The 22,223-nt window shown below is 41.1% G+C and overlaps 1 protein-coding gene and 1 long non-coding RNA gene across 4 annotated transcripts; both read left to right on the plus strand.

The window, feature by feature from the left end:
• The first annotated feature begins 6,790 nt into the window (after positions 1–6,790).
• On the plus strand, positions 6,791–22,143 carry FBXL3 (F-box and leucine rich repeat protein 3). 3 transcript variants are annotated; one of them, XM_061367730.1, is made up of 5 exons: positions 6,791–7,054; positions 10,721–11,084; positions 13,397–13,519; positions 15,871–16,042; positions 19,665–22,143. In XM_061367730.1, the coding sequence occupies exons 2-5, from the start codon at positions 10,722–10,724 to the stop codon at positions 20,306–20,308; spliced, it is 1,302 nt and encodes a 433-aa protein (XP_061223714.1). In that variant the 5' UTR covers positions 6,791–7,054; position 10,721; the 3' UTR covers positions 20,309–22,143. The 3 variants fall into 3 exon arrangements, with proteins under 3 accessions (XP_061223714.1, XP_061223715.1, XP_061223716.1); XM_061367731.1 differs by lacking the exon at positions 6,791–7,054 and adding an exon at positions 7,077–7,211; XM_061367732.1 differs by lacking the exon at positions 6,791–7,054 and adding an exon at positions 9,366–9,452.
• LOC133220008 (uncharacterized) lies at positions 17,772–19,503 on the plus strand. Its single transcript, XR_009727621.1, has 2 exons — positions 17,772–18,455; positions 19,409–19,503. It is a non-coding gene; the product is annotated as an uncharacterized LOC133220008 (long non-coding RNA).
• Positions 22,144–22,223: the final 80 nt, after the last annotated feature.

Below are 22,223 nucleotides of genomic sequence, written 5' to 3' on the forward strand. Positions count from 1 at the left end.
TAGCCCAAGGCATGCTGGAAAGGCTGCACTGTCACACCCCTGCTCTCACTGCTGGGGTCTAGCAGGGACGACTTGCACTACTAAGCATTCCAGGTGGCAGGCTCTTCACGAGGTATACCTACATGGATGCCATTGAGTACAGAACGATAAAGTGGTAACAACCAATATAGCACAGCAGTTGAGTGCAACAGGGCATCACAAGTTATTGATAATCCCCCAAAGATATTCCCCACCAGCTAGTCAGTCTCCTCAGGTAACAGCCACCTCCGCAGTCTGCTGGGATTGAAGAGGCATCTGAGATATATAGTGCTCTGTGCTCCTGCCACCAGACTTTGTGCAGCCTGTCCGCTGCTAGTCAAAACTGAGTCCCTTTGGACGTATGAGTGTCTTCCCATGTTGTACCTAATAGGGTATTTGGCCACTGAAACCTTGAACAGTACTTGAGGCATTGCTTTGGGTCAGCTGCTCAGCAGTACACACAGTGCTGTTTGCTGTCACTGTCATGGCGTTGCTTCTACACTCCCACTCTTTTCTGCAGCCCACTAAGATAACCATTTGCACCATCCTTCCTGGATACAGGTATAAAAGCTGACACATACAAAGCGCCATCTCCATTGGTCACTACTTGCACTTTTTCTTCTACCCTAGAGCACATCACCTGTCTGTAAGTCAAACTGGATGACAAACTAGGCTCTATAAGGTAGATAATACCAGAATGACAAATGTAGCATCGACGGGTCAGTTGTTACTTGCAGCTCCCGTATGTTCTGACATCAGTCACCAATGCAGGGCTGTGCCTGTGGACCTTCTCAGTTACCTGTGGCAGAGGAGCAAACCAGCCTGCAGGAGCCCCATCTGGCAGGGATGGCAATGATGCAGGTAGCCCCTGAACCCCTCCCTCTCCTTGTGGCCCATTACTGCTCCACCTAAGGCCCAGAAAAGCATGCTGCACCACTGAGGATCAACCAGGGCTGTGCCCTTTAGCCAAACAGCTCCCTTTTTGCATGAATGCCCCATGCAGCTACCTGCTTGTAGCTTGGCTTGTATTGCTGCAGCTCTGGGCATGATCGAACACCACACCTTGGCACAGGAGGAGCTCCTTGTTTGAGCATGGCCCAGGTGATTTCAACACCCTCAGCCCACGGTAGCTCTCAGCCAGTTACTCCCACCTCCCCTCTGTTCATTAATATTCCTTTCCTGAGACAGCATGATGTGGCTTGGTGTACATCCTCCCCTGCACAGCTTATCCTTTCTGCTGACTCAGCTACCCTGGAAAGGGTTCCCACTCCACCCAACCACATTCCTATGTCTCTCTCCTAGGAGTGCCATCCACTCCATCTGAGCAGCCATGTGATGGCATTAAACACACTGGCATATGAAGGGAATGCATCACCCACTGTGGCCACGTGCACAGCATTGTCACATTACTTAAAGCCATACCACCTCCAAACACCTGGAGGTTCAGGTGGTTTCCTATGATAGGCAGGGTATGGTTCACTAGCAGTAATTCACCATTCTAATGCCTATTCCTAATGACACTTAGAAACTTGACCCATGAACCTGAACATTTTAAAAGCATTTGTCTGGAGGCAGGTTCTATCAATGGACTCTGTCAAGGAGCAGTAACACCAACAGGACAATCCCAACTACAAGATGAACACAATTTAGTCCCTGTAGGTTTTGCTCTAATAGACATAACGCACATTAGATGAGACACTGCACCTTCATCCAACTCTGTGCCTGTTTTCCCCAGTACAAACAGGATTTGAGCAACAACATCCCAGTTCAAGACACTGTTACTCCTAAGACTATCATCCCTACCTCTATGCCTTTGGGATTTTCCATATGCCTGGTGTGGTGTTTTATGGCCTGGGCCCATAAATCTTCATTCCCCCCCTCCCCCCCCCCAGTTGAGGCTGGGCACAACTACATGCTCCCCACCAGCCAAATCCGACATTCTGGCAAGCCCCAAGTACCTTACTGCTGACTGAAGTGGACATTTCACATGAATACATGCCTACTGACAGGATATTGCCCCTCTTCTTCCAGGACACTCCTACATTGAAGGAACTGGTGAATAACATCTGTGTTTTCCCCCAGTTCCAGGATACAAGAGTTAAAATCATCCATATTTAAAAACCAGCATTAGGGCGTCTGGCAGGAGCCATCTCACATGCCACATAAGGTACCCTCCTTCAGTGCCTTGATACCAAGGCCAATCCTAATACAATGCCAGCCCCTCTTAGCATTAAGTCTGTTTGGGATCTTTTCCCACTGCTAGCTTGCTAATTGTGTTAACTCCTCACCCACTGGCAGAGACAGCTGAACCAACCTGCAGGGAGAGCCACAGAACACAGAGAAAACCCGTGTAAACCAAGAGGCTTCTCTACCACGCTGTTGTCAGGTCAACGTATTGATAGGATGGCGCTAGCCCTCTCCAGTAGCAGTATTCTCCTCTCAGGTGGTGATGCATGATCCACACCAGAAAATGTTCAGTTCTTGTCTGCGCTGCCAGCTGCACCGCTCAGCACGTTCAGCCCATTTGTACAGAACTCCTATCGAAAGCCAGGCCATGACACTCCTGTGTCAGAGAGGCTCCAGCAAATGGCAGTTTTTACAGTTACCTTACAAAACACAGCAGAGTGATATGATAGCTTTCACCAACGCAGCAACCATCTGAGCCACTCGTCTGGCAAGAACCACTACAGACTCTAGAGACAGAAATAATTTTAGACAGTGAGTTTTGAGGAACCTTCTAAAGCAATTATCTCCCGTTTTTACTGAAGCATAAGCAACAACACATAGCAATCAGCCTGTTGCAGGCAACACTCTACCCTGCTGTCACTCATCCTTGGTTTTATCTTTTATTTTTCTGTGGCCATGAGGCCTTAAACGGAGGTTGTCAGGTTTGAGAACCATTTTACTTGTGGCTTCGTTTTGAAAAACTGGTGAGTTCCAGGTCTTACTCTGTAACATTTTGTTTATGACAGATAATATATACTTATTTCATCAGTCCCTAATACTGTATTCCAACATAAGAACTTCCCCTAGAAAATCTTCCTGTATAGACATATTAAGAGAATTAAAAAGGGATATTTCCCTAATGACATCTATAGCTGGAAAACGGTAACTTCATTTGGCATTATTAAAGAACAAGTTCTGTTTTCCTTTGTTTTCCTTTTTCAGCAGAGCCTGCTGAATAATAAGACTGTTACAGGCAGCCTAGAACAGGTCCTTCAGCCACTGACTCATCATACTAATCTCCCCATATTCTTCACAGCTTGTATGTTCCTTAAATTGGAGTGGGCTGCTTGTGCCCGGCAAGCCTCCTTATTTCATCATAGCTGGATCTGCTCCATTTTATTGTTACTTAACTCTCTTCTGATTGCTTCTATTATTTCCCCTCTGCATTTTCTCTCCTAGCCAGATGCGAGCCAGGCTTATCAGGGTGGAGGATGACTGCTTCATGACTGCTTCAGACCTACCTGAATAGAGCCCAAAAATCAGCACAGATGAGACCGTCAGCACTAAAAGCTGTAACATTTACATCCAAGACCTCCCATCTGCAATGCTGCTGCAGGCGTTGTCAGACAGGTAGCCTATCAGATGAGACAGGAAGAAGTGTACCTGTACTACATCAGCCTGATGTGGTGAGATGTCCCATTTGCTAGGCTGTTACCACCTACCATTCTCTTGGTTTCAAATCTCTGCCATAAGTGAGTAACCCTCCAACCAGAAAAACTAAAACTGCAGAATGCTTCTCCTTCTCTTTTTGAAAGATAAAACATTATAAGGCAGTTTCCTCAGTAGTCCTGTTTCTGTGTACCAGGGCTCTGTACAGGCCACTGGACTTCTGGCACTATTAAAAGTGTACACAAATAATTTCACCTTTGTAATTTCAAATATTCCCCTCTGAAACTCATTTGCTGTTAGATAAGTGCTTGGTAAGGCAGAAAACCACCTAATGAAGGCAGATTTTCAAGTTACTAACTAAAGCTTTGAGGTGCCCTGCCACAGCTGGCCACAACACAGCTCTTTGACAGACCAGCCCAGACTGCTCAATGTTGTCTTTGGACCTTTGCTACTTGGACTTTTCTTAACCTGCTGCCATCTCTCTCTCAGTGCCAGCTACCTCAGAGCCCAAGAGCTCTACAAACAGCATGGTTTGCCTAAACCAAAAACAGCCATGGGGGTTCCCTGGGTGCCACGAGAAGGTGCCCACACCACCAGCTGCCCATAGGTTTTCTGATTCAGTTCTGGTAAATCCCTCAGTTCTCATGCTTTGCCAACAGATGCCACAGACACTGTTGGCAGTGCTCTCTGTACCATGTCCAGGGCTTGATTTGGTTCCAAGTATGGAGATGCAGCTGCCTTTCTTGCTGATTTTGGACACTATGTTCACAAATAATGCAATGCAGAGAGCTCCTTCTGCACTTGTTCTCTTCTCCTACACTTAGTGTGCCTAAAACATGCACAGGCAATCACAACAAAGCAAATAAGTGCACAGGCATTCAAGCAGATTTTCTTTACTCCAAATACCAGCCAGCAGAATAGAACTGCAAGGCACTGTAAGAAGTCTCCCCCAGAAACTCCATACATCTAAACCCAAATAATGCAGTACCAGTTTAAAAATAAGGCTACCTCAAAATAATGAAATTGCGGCAGTCGCATCTCCCAAGACTGCCACAAACACCCAGAAAACACTTTTTTTTTTTTTTGCTACAAGATGTTCCACTTTTTTAATGCAGATGCTGGAACTTGATCACAGCACTGGTCTTGGTGAAAAGGTATTCACTTGATATGGATCAGTCACACCACATCATCAGCATAATGCTGCCTGAAAACAGTGGGGCAGGCATTCATGTACAAAATACTAGATCCTTCTCCCCACATACCAGGCCCAGGTCGGGATCAACCCTTTGCAGTCAGAGTCTACCTTAATCTCCAGCACCTCCAAGAGCTTGCAAGTTATACACTTAAAAATATGACTTTTCATTACTAGAAACTGTAACTGTGGGCTGTAATCTTCCCACCTTTAGAGAACCAGCTATGAACCAGAACATGGGACTGAAAGAAGAATTCCTAAACAGTGAGAATGGAAGACATCAAACATTTCCAGGTGGAGACAGCAGAACGCTTATTACAGTATTCTTGACAGTATGTGCTTCAGCCTCAAACACACATTATTTAACAAGGTCCATGTAGCTGTTCCGTATAATAAATCACACAGTCACATATTTGCTATTACAAGCATACCCAAGATGCTCATTGATCTGCTCAAGGTGAGGTGATTACCCACCTGATTTGTTGCATTTCCTAAAAAGCTGAAGGCTGGACACACACAGATTTATAAACACACACAGAACTGTAACAGCTGAGGTGTAGTGAATGTCTCCAAACATTCTGAACTGGAGAAGAACAGATTATTCTCTCATAGAAATTCAAATTTAAAATGAACATGTCTCACTGAAAAACACTATTCAAGTCGTATTTCCCCGCTAACAGTCTCAAAGAACTAGACTTAGAAGGAGGGGAAAAAGTTTCTTTTTCAATATACTTTAAGTATGCAAGAAAATGCTCAGGTTTTTTTATATAGTGTTCTCAAAAACGTCAGGGATGGGAACATTTGAGAGATCACTGAAGTACCATCACCCTGTTTTAAAGCCATTTCCAGACTGGGGAAAGCACTGGATCACATCTGCCTGTTTCTAAGAAACTTAATGATGGGGATCACTACGATCAGAATCCACTAGCCTGAAACTCAAAATTCAATTTATTCTATCTTGCACTAAATAAATAAGTTTGGGGAATCTCCACAATGTTAGAAAGTTCAGTCACACAGAGGACTGAAAACCAAGCTGTATGCCACGCACCACATATGCAGAGGCACTTGCAACACACAGAAACTGTCACTCATTGCTTTGTCTCCTTTGTCTGGAGCAACCCAAGTACTCCAACCCCACAGCCTCCTGGACCCACGGAGTACAATTGCTTGTGTTCTCCGTTCCATTTATTCCTCTCTTATTCCACCTCTCCAATGAAGACAGGCCAAGCGAGTTCGGCTTGTTCAGAACGTTCCAGGGAGACCTTACTGCAGCCTTTTAGTACCTAAAGAGGGCCTACAAGAAATCTGGAGAGACATTTCACAAGGGCATGTAGTGACAGGACACAGGGGAATGGCTCTAAACTGAAAAAGGGCAGATTTAGACTAGACATGAGGAAGAAGTTCTTTACTGGAAGGATGTTGAGCCACTGGCACAGGTTGCCCAAAGCAGCTGTGGCTGCCCCATCCCTGGCAGTGTCAAAGGCCAGGCTGGATGAGCTTTCTGAGCAACCTTGTCGAGCAGAAGGATACACGTCGGGGGCCTGGAGCTAGGTGATTTTCAGGGTCCCTTCCAACCCATACCATTCTATGATTCTAAGGGTAGCCTAACATTCAGCTTTAAAATTGCTGCGATAATTGGCTCTATCAGCAAGGAGGCTCCTCTACGAGTACCACCCCCGCTATACTTCTCTAGACTTCATTTCCCCCATTCCCGGCCGCCCAGCACCAGACCGAAACCCCTCCATGCAGCTCGGGCCTTGCCACTCCGCAGTGCAGCAGCCAGGCGCACCCACCGGCCCGCGTACACCGAGGCAGAGGGCACTGAGCTGGGAACTGAAGCTGCCGCGGAGGCGGGAACAGAACGAGCTCGGTGACCCCTAACGCTGCCGGGCCTGACTACCGCAGCGGGCAGCAACCCCCCGCCGCCCCGAGCGCACCGCCTCCCGCCGGCGAAGGGAAGGGGGCGCGCCGCCTCACAGCCCGCTCGCCGCCATTTTGGCCGGTTTGCGTCGCTTCCGCTGCTGGGAAGTAAACAGAGAGGGAGGGAGCGAGAGAGGGAAGGAAACAGCGACGTGGGTGGGACGGGACGACACGACTCGGGACGGGACAGATAGGGGAGCGAAGAGGTGGTGTGGGTAGGCTTCGGTGGAGGGAGCTGATGTGGTCGGAGCGGAGGTGCCAGCGCGGCCCGAGTCCCGGTTAATGCGAAGCGCAGCAGGGAGCCATCAGGTGAAGGGGCTGGAAGGGGGTGGGCGGCGGCGCAGGATCTTCGTCTGGACCCTGGTTGGGCTGCTGGTGGAGGGGAGGAGAGAGGTCCGAGAAGGGGCCCGGCCTGGGAGCGGAGTCCCCGCGGGCTGGGGCTCGGCCGGAAGTAACCGGCCCTGAGGTGAAGCTGCTCCGAGAGTAGCGGGGCTTAAAGCCTAGCCCTTCGTATTTATAGGGTGTCGCTGTCTCGCAGCCGTCTAATGGTAACAGTAACAGATTGTAAACCCCTCGTTGGTTTCGGCGGTGCTGTTGGTTCGTGGCGGATAGGGGTCTTTTAAGTACGTTCTCTCCATTAACGCACTCCTTTTATTTCTGGAACAGCTTTACTTCAGGTGTAAAGCAACATCGTGATTTCAGTTAGGCTTGTTCGTGGGAAAGCGTCAACAGCAGGATGGAAACAGCCGTGCATAGTTGCTTGGGGTTTGGTTTGTGGTTTTGTTGTTTGGGTTTGGGTTTTGTTGTTAGGGTTCTTTGGGTTTTTTCGTTTGGTTGGTTATTTGGGGGTTTGTTTTGTGTTTTATTTGGGTTTGTTGGTATTTTTTTGTTTGGTTTCAGAACTGTCTCGTCTGCACCTCATTCAGCAATAAAAACCATGTTAAGCATGTGCGTTGCTCCTCCTACTTGCTGACTGAATTATGTGATTATGGTTGAACATGACTGTATTGCAAACAAGATAGAGTGGGTTGCACCCAGGTGCGGAGTTCAGAACAGTGAGTTCTGAAACAAGTCGTTACAGTACGTTGAGAAACGTACTTGGAATGTTTTAAAGAGTCACGCATCTCGTCTTTCTGTCCTGGCAGAGTTGACTCTTCCTGTTTTTTGGCTTTCCTTTCCTGAGCCTTTAAAGCAAAGTTGATTATAGCAGCAACGTGGAAAAACTGATCACTGATTAAGTGTCTCCTGCATGTACATGAGAGAGTTAAAAGCAGGATTGATGGTTCAAGCATTGTAGGAAGTGATAAACAATCATTGCTTGGAAAATTTATTGTACCTATACAGTAATGTGCTAGCATCAGTGTCTTCCTTGCTGAAAACTTATTTCTGTTGGCCTTGGATTTAGAACAGTTACATGTTTGTCAGATACATAAAATGAACTGAACTGCCTGATTGCATTTGCCTCTTCCTATATTAAATTTGCAGAAAGGTTTATTCTTCTAACTGGTCTTTTTTTTAATAAATTTTATAAGACTGGAAACTTGTAGGCAAATCTGCATTCTTTCAATTTTGCATTTGTTTCATTATTAGGCATGTTAAATTGAAACCAGTTACGTTTTTAAAAAGCTATTCTAATACTTTCTGAAACAAGATGACAAAAATTAGATGAACAAGTTAATAAATTAATTTGGGATAGTACCCTGCAACTTCCAGAGAGGGTTTTGATCTGTAACCATCCTAAATTAACTACTTTAGAACTCATGCAAGTTAGCTCAGAGGTGCAGCTTGTTGGCTGTGGAAGACCTGGGCCACTTCTGTCAGCCGTCTCTCAGAAGTTAATTTTCCAGCTGAAAAATTGATACAGATTCACAGTTTTTTCAGTGGCAGCTCACTCCTGGTCTTTTCAGAAGAAAATGTAGGTGTCAAATCTAGTCCTCTTGTCTTTGAAAAGATCGGTTATAGTAAGCATGCTGAATATGTGGATTGGCTCTACTGTACATGCACAATAGCACCTAGAATCTGGTAAGGGAGAAAATACAGAACTTGTCCCCCTGAAGCAGTCTATCTAACTAGAAAATATATACACATGTATTACCTTATTAGCAAAAGATGAGGCAGGATCTTGCTAGAGGAAGACTTGGAGAGCCAAGTTTCAGTTACCAGTTTTTGACAGATTGACAAGAGATGACTTTGGAAAGACTTAAAGACATGAAACTTCCCAAATTTGGCAAGTGAATAGCTTGCACATGGCAATTGCTTGTTATAACCTAGTTGTTAGGAATATCTGTTTAGCCTAATGTTTAAAGGAATATTACCTTTCAGACTAGTTTATTACAAATAATATTCTGGGACTGTGCTTAGTAGTTGTCTCAAAGACAAACAACAGGTTTGCAGTGGATTTGCTCATCTAATTCTTGATTATGTTTATTTTGCAGATGGTTCTAGTCACTATTCACTTTTCTTGCTTTTCTTCTGTACCAGTGAAGTTAGTGGCTCAGCAGCAGAACTCTCTGCCAGGTGGAAAGCTTGTTTCAGCACAGGAGTTGTGTTTTGCATTGTCTCAGTCATGAGCTGTGAATTACAGTAAATGTAGATATTTTTTGCAGTAGTGTTTTCATCTTGTGCTTGCCCCCAAGTGCCGCTGGGATTAGAAAACGAAATTGAAGAAAATCAAGATACAAATTCTGTTTATCAGTCTTTCATGACAGTTGTTCAAGTTTCTTTACATCCTTTTATGAATAGTTTCAGATCTTAAGTGACAGTTTGCTTTTGTCATGTGAGTAGGTAAGGTTAAAGTGCTTTAAAGATAGGTAAGGAGATGCTGGCTTTGAAAAAATTACCTATGATGTGCTGGATAATAAACAGTATGATTTTTCACTTTTATGTCTATTACATTTTGTTTTTAAAAAGACTTCTGAACTTCTGTTTAGTTGCAGTACATAGCAAGGAAAATTAAGTGTCCAGGTCCCCCATGGACTGGGATGTGATAATCTTATATGTGTGATTGTATTTGAATGTTAAACCAGAACGATTTCAGTGTGTATGAAGTACATGTTTATCTTACAGAAATCATGGGGGCTTGGGAGGTGTTTATACATGTAAAGCCCACCCCTCCTCTGGATTTTCTCAGTTTTTTAGAATCTAGAATTGTGTTCTAGTTCAGTGTGAGTCTCATTCATCGCCCTTTAGGATATGGTATGCACTGCATTGAGCTTTTTAAAAAAAACAGTTGGCTGCTAAGTTCAATTGTAAGCTGGCATGTATAAAAGAATACACTTTGATCAAAATGCAGTGCTAGATTTATTCCAAATTCATGTAGTGGTGTTTTTTTTTTCCCCTCTTTAATAATGTAACTTAAGGTAGAACTTGTGTGAAACTACTGTGGATGCTCTTGAGAATGAGATAACTTTCTGCCTCAGACTTGTTGAATTTAGTATGATTTTGATGAAAGTTTTCCCACTCTTTTGTAAATTTTTTTTTTTTTTTTGGTGGGTTAAAGCTTCCACACTGTTACTGGAAATCTTTCATACTCCCTCTTCACTAGTTAGCTGGAAAACCGAAAGCACACTAACATTCTTGATGAAATACGTTTTTAAGGGTACTGATTTAAAATAGGTGCATATCAAAGTAACTTTTTTAAAAAGTAATAAATAAAGGTTCTTTCTGGGAATAAACTGAACTTGACAGATACAGTTTCTGCAAGATGCAGTGCCTGCAAACATGCATACACTTGTTATTTACTTTCTTGCCTGACATTTACCTTCCTTGTTATTTTTGGCCTACCACTTCAAAATCATAGTTACTTGTGGGTTGGTTTGAGGAATTTTTGTTTCTTTTTCTCTTCTCCATATAAGGGAGGAAAAACCTGCAAAAGTGTGTTTACAGAAAACGTACCTTCTCACCTCATCACTTTTTTATTGATACTGTTGCATTTACAAAATGTATAGATTCTTTTTATTATTACTATTTTTGTAGAATGAAACGAGGAAGGAAAACTACTGAGGCCAACAGCAGTTCATCTGAAGAGACAACTGAGAAAGAATCCAAGAGACACAAGGTCACAGATGAGAAAACTGTAATTGTGCAGAGTCCAGACTGGGCAAACCTGCTTCAAGACATTATCCTGCAGGTGTTTCAGTACTTGCCCCTTCTGGATCGTGCTCATGCATCGCAGGTGTGCCGAAGCTGGAACCAAGTGTTTCATATGCCTGATCTTTGGAGGTGTTTTGAGTTTGAACTGAATCAACCAGCTACATCTTACTTGAGGGCTACACATCCTGAACTAATCAAGCAAATAATAAAGAGGCATTCCAATCACCTGCAGTATGTAAGCTTCAAGGTAGTGTATTTTATAGGCTTTTAAACAATTTTTATGAAAATAAAAGCATTTGTTAAACTTGATTCTTTTTGCCCCTTCATTCTATTTAGAGTGCTTTAAAGAAACATCTCAAATGCTTTTGAGACAGTACTGATGGTTCATCTGTAATAAATATCAAAGCATGAGACGTATGGTTTGTCCCAGTAATTGAAAAACTGATGATAAGGTGTAATTGACAATTGTGATCCGAACATTTTAACACATTGAAAATTAAAGAACATCACTAAATGTTAAGAAAGGCTTATGATGTTATTTTTGTGGTTAGGATTGTCAGTTATTTAGAAAGAAGAATGACAGCTCTTAGTGTGGTAGGCTTTGTTTTCAGGCCTGCTGCAGAAATGGATTTTCTAAATGGGCATATGGACATGGAGGTTACCTCCCAATTAATTTGTTTTATTTGGATATATTTTTAGGACTAAATCTTGGAATAACAGTTCTCAGCATAACTTTTCATTGCTTTAATTCAGTTAGGTGGGGATTTTCTTGTTTGGTGCTTGCTTTTTTTTGTTTTTTCGTGTCACACCTTAGCTGCTTAAAATTCTGCATCAATGAGCGGGAAGCAATACTTCAGTTCTGATACTACTGTACATGTGTATACCTGCCTCAGAATTAAGTTTCATCAGGGGGCATAAATTGAGTGTTTTCCCATCTTGAACTCTGTAGGGAGCTGAATCTGTTAATCATTAGAAAAAATCTAATGCACAGAGAGTGACTTCAGTACTACTAATAAGCAACTATCAGTTTTAATACTGAATTGAGCGGGGTTGTCTATGTATGGCTTCTACTTAGCACAGCTGCATTTCAGTTAACATGGGATTTGCACAGGATGGTGCTTGGTCTTTGGAATCATGGAATTTCAGCAGATGAAAACCTTTAACATTGGCTTACATGTCCCTGTTCTGGAAGGGTGCTGTGCAACAGTCATGGCTGTGTATGCATGAGCTAAGTGACAAATTTAGAAAAGAAATTACTTCTGCAGCCAAGTGGACATACTAATTCTTTCAGAATTCTGGCAGTTTTAATGTGGGAATCACAAGCATGTTGGTAGCTGGGGCTGCCAACCTCTGCCTGATGACATGTATTGCTACTTCATGCAATACCAGGTACAAACTGTTATCACAAGGTTTGCAGGGTTTTTATCAGTGTCCAAGTAAAGAATATTTATGGCAGTATTGAAATGACCTTCCAGTGCTATCTCCTGTGTATGTTGCTTTGCACCAAGTGATTTTGAAGGATTTCGGATGCCCTTCACTGGTAGGGTAAATACCCCCATAATTTTTGAAACATGTTCCTTCAGTTCTCTTTCAGTGTTGTAGAATAAACTCTAGAACACAGGGAATACTAAGTAGCAAGGGTAATCACAAGAAAGTAAATATAATACTGTATGTTACTCTGTCAAGGCTGAAAATGTGAGGGTTTTCTATAGGCAAAGTAAGACTCGATTGTTGAAATGAGGCTTTTCAGCTTGTGTTCAAGCAGAAAATGGACATTAGCTGAACTTGGGTCAGTTGCCGACAAGCTAGCATGGCTTATGGTAGACTTCAAATTGATCTTGTGGTCAAACCCATGTTCTGTGGATTTGCAAAGCTGTCTTGCATACAGAGCATCTGAGTGTTGGGGGAAATCCACTTGAGGCACATTAAGTGATTCAGTTTTGTAACAAGCTTACTAATGAAGATTTTTTTTTTCAGGGTATCCACTGATATCTATTGTGGTATTAACGTTGAAGGTCTAGTGGAAGGTACCCATGCAGAAGGATTGGGACTAGATAGTGTTTAAGGTGCCTTCCAGCCCTAACCATTCTATGATAGAGGTTCATGTGATAGTGCACTTTTCAGCAGCTGTATGTTATGATCTGAGTCACCATAAAAAAAGCAACTTAAAGAATTCTTGCATTTTGGATAAGGAAGAATGTGAAGAGGAAGTAAGGGAGGCTCTAGACCCAAGTCAACCTCTACTTGTTTATTGTTTGATGTGGATTGAGTATCTTGAAATAACTGTTAAGCTGACCCCTCACCGTGATAAGTTTTACCGAAGTGTTAAGGTATAAATTTATAGCAAATTATCTTGGATTTTTGGTATGTGCTTTTTTGGGGGAAAAAGAATGGCACTGATGGATTCTCAGTGAGGTGGTTTGTGGGCTTTTTTGACATCACAATTCAGAAGGTAAAGTGGAAAAAACCCATTAAAGTGTTATCTGCTCTACTTTGCTTTTTGTAAAAAGGGGGTGTTTGATACAGTGTTTTCTGAATAATAAATCTTTTTGTTTTAAGGTGGACAGTAGCAAAGAATCTGCAGAAGCAGCTTGCGATATTTTATCACAGCTTGTGAATTGCTCTCTGAAAACACTTGGGTTAATTTCAACTGCGCGGCCAAGCTTCATGGATTTACCAAAGGTATTTTCATATGTATATTTTCTCTATAGCACAGTATTTCAGTGTTTCATGCAGTATTCCTACAACTTTATGAAAAGCTTTATTGTAAGAATATGAATCTTTGGTTAAAGAAAGCTTTATTACTGAGCTCTATTAAAGGGAGGAACTGAGATGTTGTACTAAGATGGATAATTAAGTTTCATTCGTTCTCTGCATCATGTGAGAACTTGGTTCTGACCTTGTTTTTCTAAGTCCTTTTGTCTATTGACCTCAATGCAATACTGAGCAACATGATGCAAGTCAGGAGGGTAGACTTATTTGCATCTGTATAATTGTACTGTGGGACTGTGGGGATGTTTAGGAGACTACTTCAGTCAAACAAGTGGTAGAGTTTTATCCATGTAGGCTTGCTGTAGAGATAATATGTTCAGTGAGCCTTGTTCAGAAAGCAGTATGATCATGATTTTCAGTACTTCATGTCACACAAATGTCAGATTCTTAGCAAAGTGCACTGTATTTCTGAAATTTTCTGTCAGTTTTTTACCTTGAATGTTTACCAAAAATTAGATTTTGTTAAAATGCATCTGCTGTAGGTGACAACGAATCTCTTATATGTGTTTCTAAACAAGAATTTCTGCTGGTGAGGTAGAAGGGTGCTGTTGCTGAGGAGCCGGAGAGTGGCTGGGGTAAACTGGACTGCTTGTTCTATGGCAGTGACATCTTGGATGTCTTACAGCCTCAGTTCTTGAGTCCAGTCTCGCATGTATATGAAGGGCCAAACAGACCTAGACTGTTAGCTGGATCTCAATGACATCATTGCTAATGACGGCAACAAGGATAAGGAAGAACTAGGGACAGCCTCAGGAAAGGAAGTAGGTTATAGGGCTTAAGCAAGGTTAGTTACAGAAGGATTATCAATTACTATCCTTGGCAGTGATCACAGCCACATCATGTAGTTCTCTTGAACATGTATTTTTAATCCTTAATTTTCAAAGGGGATTTCCAGATCTTTTACTATTTTTTGTATGCTTTTTTCCCTTTTTTTGAACTGCTTTGAGAAGTGACTGTAAGAAAACCTGAACATGGTGAAAACAATCCATAGTCTGTTGTAAATACTTTGTCCTTTCAGCTCTTGATTCTTGTTTTATTTCTTAATCTGAATGCTGGTTTAGCTGTTTTACTTAGTTTTCACTGGAGGGATATGTTACGATCCTGTTCTGCTTGTCAGTACAGTTGGGAGTGGTCCCTAAAGCCAAAATGCCTAATACTTCTGACTTGAACTTTCTGTTTCTATTTGCATTGACTGATTTTGACAGTTTATGTTAATGTGAAAATACTAATTCCTGCTCTAAGTGTGTGTGAGTTTTAACCAAAACCATATACGTATCACATAAGAATGGGCTAATACTGTTGCCAGGCCTTCTTTCACGTAACTTTGTTCAGGATTCTGTAAGTGCATGTGGCTTAAAGTAAAACTGTATTGAAGTCAAAGTAGCAGGTAATTCTGTGGGATACTTAATGTAATGCAGGGAGGAAGTACTTTTTTTAAGTCTTCTATTCCGTAAATCCTGTAAGAAATGAAGATAAGCCTATTATTCACTTCCTTCATACCATCAGTGATTTCTATAAGCACTGCTGCATCTGCTCCATAGTCTTTCTCAAGTTCAGATGCTCTAAGCTCTGCCTTTATTGGTACATTTCAGTGGTTACATAGAAATGCTGAGGACCAACCTGGACCACTGGACCTCCGTTACCTGTGCTAATTAAGAGTCATAGAATAGTTAATTGATCACCTGCTTCTTGGCTCTGTTTAGATTGCACCACTCTGCTTTCCAAGACAAATCCATTCAGACCCTAAATTCTCTGCGTGGATGTTAGGCAAGCAGTAGTATTATTTGACTTTGGACATATCTTAACATTATAGAGTTGCCAATTTTGACTGTGTTTGCATGTCACTGGTACAGTTTAATTTGCTACATGGAAATTTGTATTCAAAGATGTTTCTTTTAGAGTGTGACATGCAAATAACCCTCAAAATTAGGGCTTGTAGGCTTTCTCTTTGCTTGTGGTCTTCCTATAGATTTAGGTTTGTGTAGTGGATTGTCCTGGGCCAGGTTCTTGATTGATGTCTAATTTCAGACATTCTGATTTGCCAATTACATAGACTGATAGCAGAAAGTTACTGTATTTTCTCTACTCAAATATATGTAAATTTTAATATTAATTTTTAATTACGCAATATCAAAGGAATGCTTTTCCAGCAAATGTTGTCAATAAGTAAAATAAAACTAGGACTGCTGTGCACAGTGTAGAACCATTGAGATGTTTATTTCAAGTACTGGTGTTTCATTTACACTCTTTTTTTTTTCCAGTCTCACTTTATTTCTGCACTGACAGTGGTGTTCGTAAACTCCAAATCCCTCTCTTCACTTAAGATTGATGATACACCAGTAGATGATCCATCTCTCAAAGTACTAGTGGCTAACAACAGCGACACACTGAAACTGCTAAAAATGAGCAGTTGTCCTCATGTTTCTCCAGCTGGTAAGCTACTGTGGCTTGGTTTTTTTTTGTTTGGTTTGGTTTTAAACATGAAATGCATTCATTAAATTCTGTCTGAAACTGGTAAAGCTCTGAAAAAATAGTGGTGGGGTGAGAGCAAGGATGAATGTGGTATCTACAGAAAATGTCACTGAATAAAATACTAATTTAACTGGTTGTCAATCTCTCCATCCTACCACTTGCAGAGTGACTACTGAGCTAATAATAAAACAGTGCTTGTCTGTTCTGGACAAATAACTAACCTCCTGTGGAACTTAAAGGCATATATATTGACTTGATAGTGCACTGCTTCTTCAGTGACTATTTAAGTATTGCAGTATAATTAAACGCTTTGGAACATAAGTTCCTTTTCCACAGTTCATTATGTATGGGTTTTGAGTGCTGCAGTGTCGTGGATTATGAAGATGCTGGTTTAGTCATTCTGAAAGAAAGCAGTTTAATCTTTTACTGGAGAATAAGTGCAAACAGTATCAACGACAGGGAGATGAGACTGAGATGTGCAGAACTTCTGTCATTACCAGATGTACTTCATTAACACTGTAAGCGTGTTTGTGGCAAGACTGAAGCCAGTTTGTATCAGAATGAAATAGCTGAGGATTGTTGGAGTTCATAGAACTAACATTTGTGGAAGATGTGTGCAATACAGCACAAATTTAAGATTGATTCACAGCTCATTAACTTGACAGTTCATATTTTTCACTGAGAAATGGAAAATGAGATGCTGGCAACTTAATTCAGTTCCTCATTTGAGGATAAGTAGAAACTGCTGTAGTCACCATAGCTTTCTTCATGCAAGTGTATTGCAACTGTAAATATTAGGTATATGTAAAATACACCTCCTAATTTGTGGGGAAAATGATACTGTAGCAGAGGGCACGTTACTATAGTGATAACAAAAAACACAAACACATACCTTTTGCAGGCAAAGGTCTCAGACAAAACCTTGTATTTGGTTTTGTATACAGAATTCCTGAAAATGCAGGTTTGTTTTCCAGCAGGTTTGCCCAACAAGGTGTTCACCAGCATGTAAACTGGAATGTTATGTCCTTCAAAGCTTTGTAATCATAGGTTGTTTAAATTAGCTTGAGTGTCTGCTTTTTCTGACTTAAATTTTTGTTCAAGAATCCTTGTGCCTGAGAAGTACAGGAGCCATAACATGTTTGTCCAGGGGAAGAGGCTCCAGCAGTAATTTGTAACTAGGCAGAGCAAGTCAGTTCCTTGGACTTGGACTCCTCTTGAAGGAAAATTAGAAAATTCGAGCACTGAGACTTACCTGGATTTTTTTCTATTGGGAATATTATAATTTGCAGACTGGGGAAAAACATGAATTGAACCAAAAGGGCCATGAGTTATGCAAAACTAATTACTTACAGATGCACTTCAGATGGTATAATATGCCTTCAGATTGCAGACCAGGGTGAGGTGGAATATGTTCATTACTGGATTAGTTCTCAAGAAATTTCTTCCTGAAGGACAGAGAAGAGTAATGCAAGGTAGTGCAAGGGGGAGACTCCAGTAGTACAGGGATAAAGGAGAAAGATGGATACCAAACTGTGAATTGCTTCCAAAGGATGCTCTGAATAGTCCCCGAGTTACTGTACAAAGGGGCATATTTGGGTTTGAGCTGGAGAAACAAAGGCAGTGGTGTATTTCTAATCTTTGTGAGCATATTTAAGTTTCTTCTGTTCACTGTAAGTTTAACTAGCATTAGAACTGCAACAGTAACTTGTTAAAACAATAATGGTATTCTTTAAATCCACATTGATATACTGTTTTTTTATTACCTGAAATATTAGCTGTTGGAACAGTGTGAAGCCTTTCTGCTCTGCTTTGGGGCAGGGAGTTGCTTCTTTTTGAGTGGGAGAGTAGGGGAGAAGAGTGGCTGTTGGGTGCGTCTGCATTAGCAGTCCAGTAGAGGGATTTCTTTGATGCAGATCCGTGCTATATGGTATCAAGACTGATTTACCTCTTAGTGACACATAGGTTTAGGCAGTGCTGACTGAGGGATGTTCTGTCAACAGCATGGGCTCCCGGCAGGCCCTCCAGTAACTGTCTACACTGTATGCATGGTCAGTTCTATGTGACTTCATTGGCTCTGTAACTTCATTGACAGAATGCGATGTGGATATACAGTCCATGACCCATCAAAAATCACAGCAAGTTGAACCCCCATTCTTCCCTTTTGTGCACTGTGCTAGTGAGTGATGTGACAGTGTATGTGGATCTTGAAACTCTGCTGAAAATATTTCATGTGCCAACAGCCCTAGGTATTACGAAGCAGCATGCTTGAATCAACAGAAGGGGAGTGGTCAGAATAGCCTTTCCAGGAGTATTGCTCTAAGAATAACTTCATTACTATTTCAGGCCAGGACATTATCTCTGGAATGTGCAGGAGGTACGCACAAGTTTGTAGTTATGCTTAGTTTTCTTCTTGTACTCCAATCTTGTAAAAAAATTAAAAAAAATCCGTATTTTCTCTTCATCTTGGATCCCATCCTTTCCCTCCTGAATTAACTGATGAGTACTGTTACATTTAGAAATCGTTTTTATAGAAAATAGTTGCTGTCTGAGTTGGGTTAAAATTCTGTTTACCTAAATTCTGCTGCTTCCCCCCCCCCCTTTTTTTTTCAGTTTATGTAACTTTTTGCAGTTGATAGTATTTGATATAGTTAAAAGAGCTTCTGATGCGTGTGTTCTTGCAGATCCTCAGGTGGAAAATACAAACTTCTTTGGATTACACAGTTACGCAATATTTTTACAGTAATTTATTTCAGAAAGTGTTTTTAGACTCAGTATAGGCTTCTCTTTTGAATTTAATAACTGGATCTTAAAATAACTGCTGTCTTTCTGTATTTCTTCTCATTGCTTCAAAGCTGTAGTGTATTGAGCTCGAGCTTTTCAGCTCCGTATTAAACGTGATGTTCCCATCTCTCCTATTAATGGAAAGACCATATCCCAGTTTTCAGAGTTTTCTGGGTCACATGGAATACAGAGGACTGCATGCTTTTTTTAATACTTTTGGGTTTATTTTAGTAGTTACCAGTATGGTACCATTGCTTGTGTGCAAATAGGTTGAGTGGGAAGCCTAAAGGCTGAACTGAATTATTTTTGTTAATGCCTTTGCCATGAGCAGCAGGTTATATTGATTCATGAAAGGGAGAGTCTGGAAATAGCTATTCTATGAATTACTGCTTCTAATTTTTAGTGTTTTGCCTCTTCTATTTTCTTCTTGCTGTTGCTTTTCCAAATTTAAGTATTAGTGCTTTGCTAGAAAGAACCAATACTGACAGCAGCAACTTCCACATTTCATTAAATATCTAGCATACATTTTGCATTTGCTTCCCTCAGGTGACAGATCTCATTCATGGTTGCTTTATAAGCCAGAGGGGGACAGCAGTTCCTCCAGAGCAGGCTAAGGAAATAGTTCTGTATAAGCCTCTTTTCCTCTTTTACAAAAATGAAATTGAGTATATGCGGCCTTACCAAAGGGCAGCACAGTCAGAGTATGATAGTTCTGTGTTTGTCACATGAGAATCCACTCCCACAGGTCTTAAGGTCCTTTCCACCTCAGACCATTCTGTGATTCTGTGTTCTCTTTTCCCAGGTATCCTTTGTGTGGCTGACCAGTGTCATGGCTTACGTGAGCTGGCACTGAACTACCACCTGCTGAGCGATGAGCTTCTGCTTGCTTTGTCTTCGGAAAAACATGTCAGGTTGGAACACTTGCGCATTGATGTTGTCAGTGAGAACCCCGGACAGACTCAGTTCCACACAATTCAGAAGAGCAGCTGGGACGCTTTCATCAAGCATTCTCCTAAAGTAAATTTAGTCATGTACTTTTTCTTGTACGAAGAAGAGTTTGACCCGTTCTTTCGTTACGAAATACCTGTCACTCACCTTTATTTTGGAAGATCAGTAAGCAAAGACGTACTTGGCCGCGTTGGGATGACGTGTCCTCGGTTGGTTGAACTGGTTGTGTGCGCCAACGGATTACGGCCACTGGATGAGGAGCTGATCCGTATTGCAGAACGCTGCAAGTATCTATCAGCCGTTGGCCTCGGAGAATGTGAAGTCTCTTGCAGTGCCTTTGTTGAGTTTGTGAAGATGTGCGGTGGTCGTCTCTCACAGCTTTCTATTATGGAGGAAGTTTTGATTCCTGATCAGAAATACAGCTTAGAGCAGATTCATTGGGAAGTTTCAAAGCATCTTGGTAGAGTCTGGTTCCCAGACATGATGCCTACATGGTAAAGTCCTTAAAAGACTTCAGGGCAGATGGAATAGCACCTTAAACCCAAGCTTTCCATATTGCAATTTATTGTATAAGCTTATTTAATAATACAGCTTTTACTGTAAGTTACTTCATGATTTGATTAGAAAATTAATTTTTCATTCAGAATTATTTATGAGATCCAGATTCAAAACAGAAATCATGGATAGCTCCAAACCCCATTTTTATCCAAATGAAAATCCTTTTTCTGTTCTGGATTTGTTCTTTGTCAGTGACCTCAAACTTTTATGGAAATAAAAAATGCAATTAAAGTATGGAAATATACCTACAAACTGTCAATTTCAATAGGCTATTCTTTCATTTAGGTACAGTTATTGAGCAGGATCAGATCTGATCTTAAAACCAAAATAAAGCCACACATAAATTGCATGCTTCTGGTGCAGACTGCAGACACAAGTTCTAAGCCCAGGCACCTAGATCGCAAGACCTAGATAAATAGATAAATACACCTAGATAAATACACGTGCAGGCATATTTAGTAGGCTGTGAAATAATACATTCTTTTGTATCAAAGTCATAAAAGGCAGGAGCAACACACAGTAACATAGTTTAGACTACTAAAATATCGTTACCTTATTCAACAGATTATGAACTCCATCTAAAAATGCATTTGGAGTGCAATAGTAGTATGAGCTACCAGAAGTGGTGTGTTTTTTCTTACCCTCTACGCATTTTAATGTAGTCTGCTTATGGGGCCTCAGATCTATGTCTAAACCTGTTTTAAGGTATTTTATGTCTAGCTCAGGAAGCGAAAGCATTCTGGGGCAAAATGTAGATACATTGTATTTAACTCACATTGGAGTTAATGAGCTTTTCTTGCCCGTTAAGGAGTTTTGCAGCTAGGGTCAGATGGAATAAGGTGTAGTTTATGAAGTGAACCCTGAAGTGTTAAATGTGATGACGTAGATGTGAAGAGCATGAGATGTGAAGGCTAAAATTTAAGTGGTGACCAAGAATCTTCTAACAAAACCGTAGACCTTTTGGCTGCTTTCAATTTGAGAAAAATGATATTGTAACAGTTGCTTAAGCTGTATAAACTAATTGTATACTGTAAATCTGTTTCAGAAACATTTATGTATAAAGTGAATGTTTGATAGATGATCATTTTATATACTTTGAATTCAGCTAGCTCGATCACTTCATATGTAAAAAACCTAACAGCAGTAAACTTGCGTGGAGTAGAGCAATAGGCTAAACCTTGGTTTGAATATTTGGTACATCAGTTTTATTAAATGAAGTTTTTTGTCTGTAAGTGCTGTAGGCAATGTATTGCCTGTGATCTGGATGTGGCTTGTGACTTCATTTCTTACCACCACCAGTTATGTTATTTGCTCTCCTCCGTTACTGATGGGTAACACTGATGTCTTCATATGGCTGCTGAATGTGTTTGGAAGCCGTCAGCAAGGAGCTCCAGCTATGGGCTAGGCTCAGCTGAGCAGTCAGCCTCTTCTCATATGAGCAGTACAGCTACTCCTGAAAATAAGTAAATTTTCTTCATTTCTGACTTGGGAAGGTTTATCCAAATGTACAGTTCAAGTGTAATACACTTATGGACGTATTAAAGTTCATAACTGTTTTGAGCAAGCATGGCTCAGCAGACTGGACATCTTTATAGGGGAGTTCTGTGTTTCTTTAGAGATTTGATTTAAGAATCGCATTTTCTGAAATACGCATTTTTTTTTGTATTAGAATTTGTTAAATCAATGTAATACTATAATTTGCTTTTATTTGTATAAAAGGTGTCAATATATTTAGTCCATAACAGTAAAAAAGCTCAGTGTTTTTTATACTCTGACTCCTGGGTTTGCCTGCCTGATACGGTGGACTACTACCACTAGGAACTACTAGATCACTAAATGAGTGTGTGAAGTAATC

The sequence above is a fragment of the Neopsephotus bourkii genome, unplaced genomic scaffold (genome assembly GCF_033783945.1).
Source record: "Neopsephotus bourkii isolate Nb327-2 ecotype Australia unplaced genomic scaffold, CSIRO-AGI_Nbou_v1 NB_1394, whole genome shotgun sequence".
In the NCBI taxonomy this organism is placed as follows: domain Eukaryota; kingdom Metazoa; phylum Chordata; class Aves; order Psittaciformes; family Psittacidae; genus Neopsephotus; species Neopsephotus bourkii.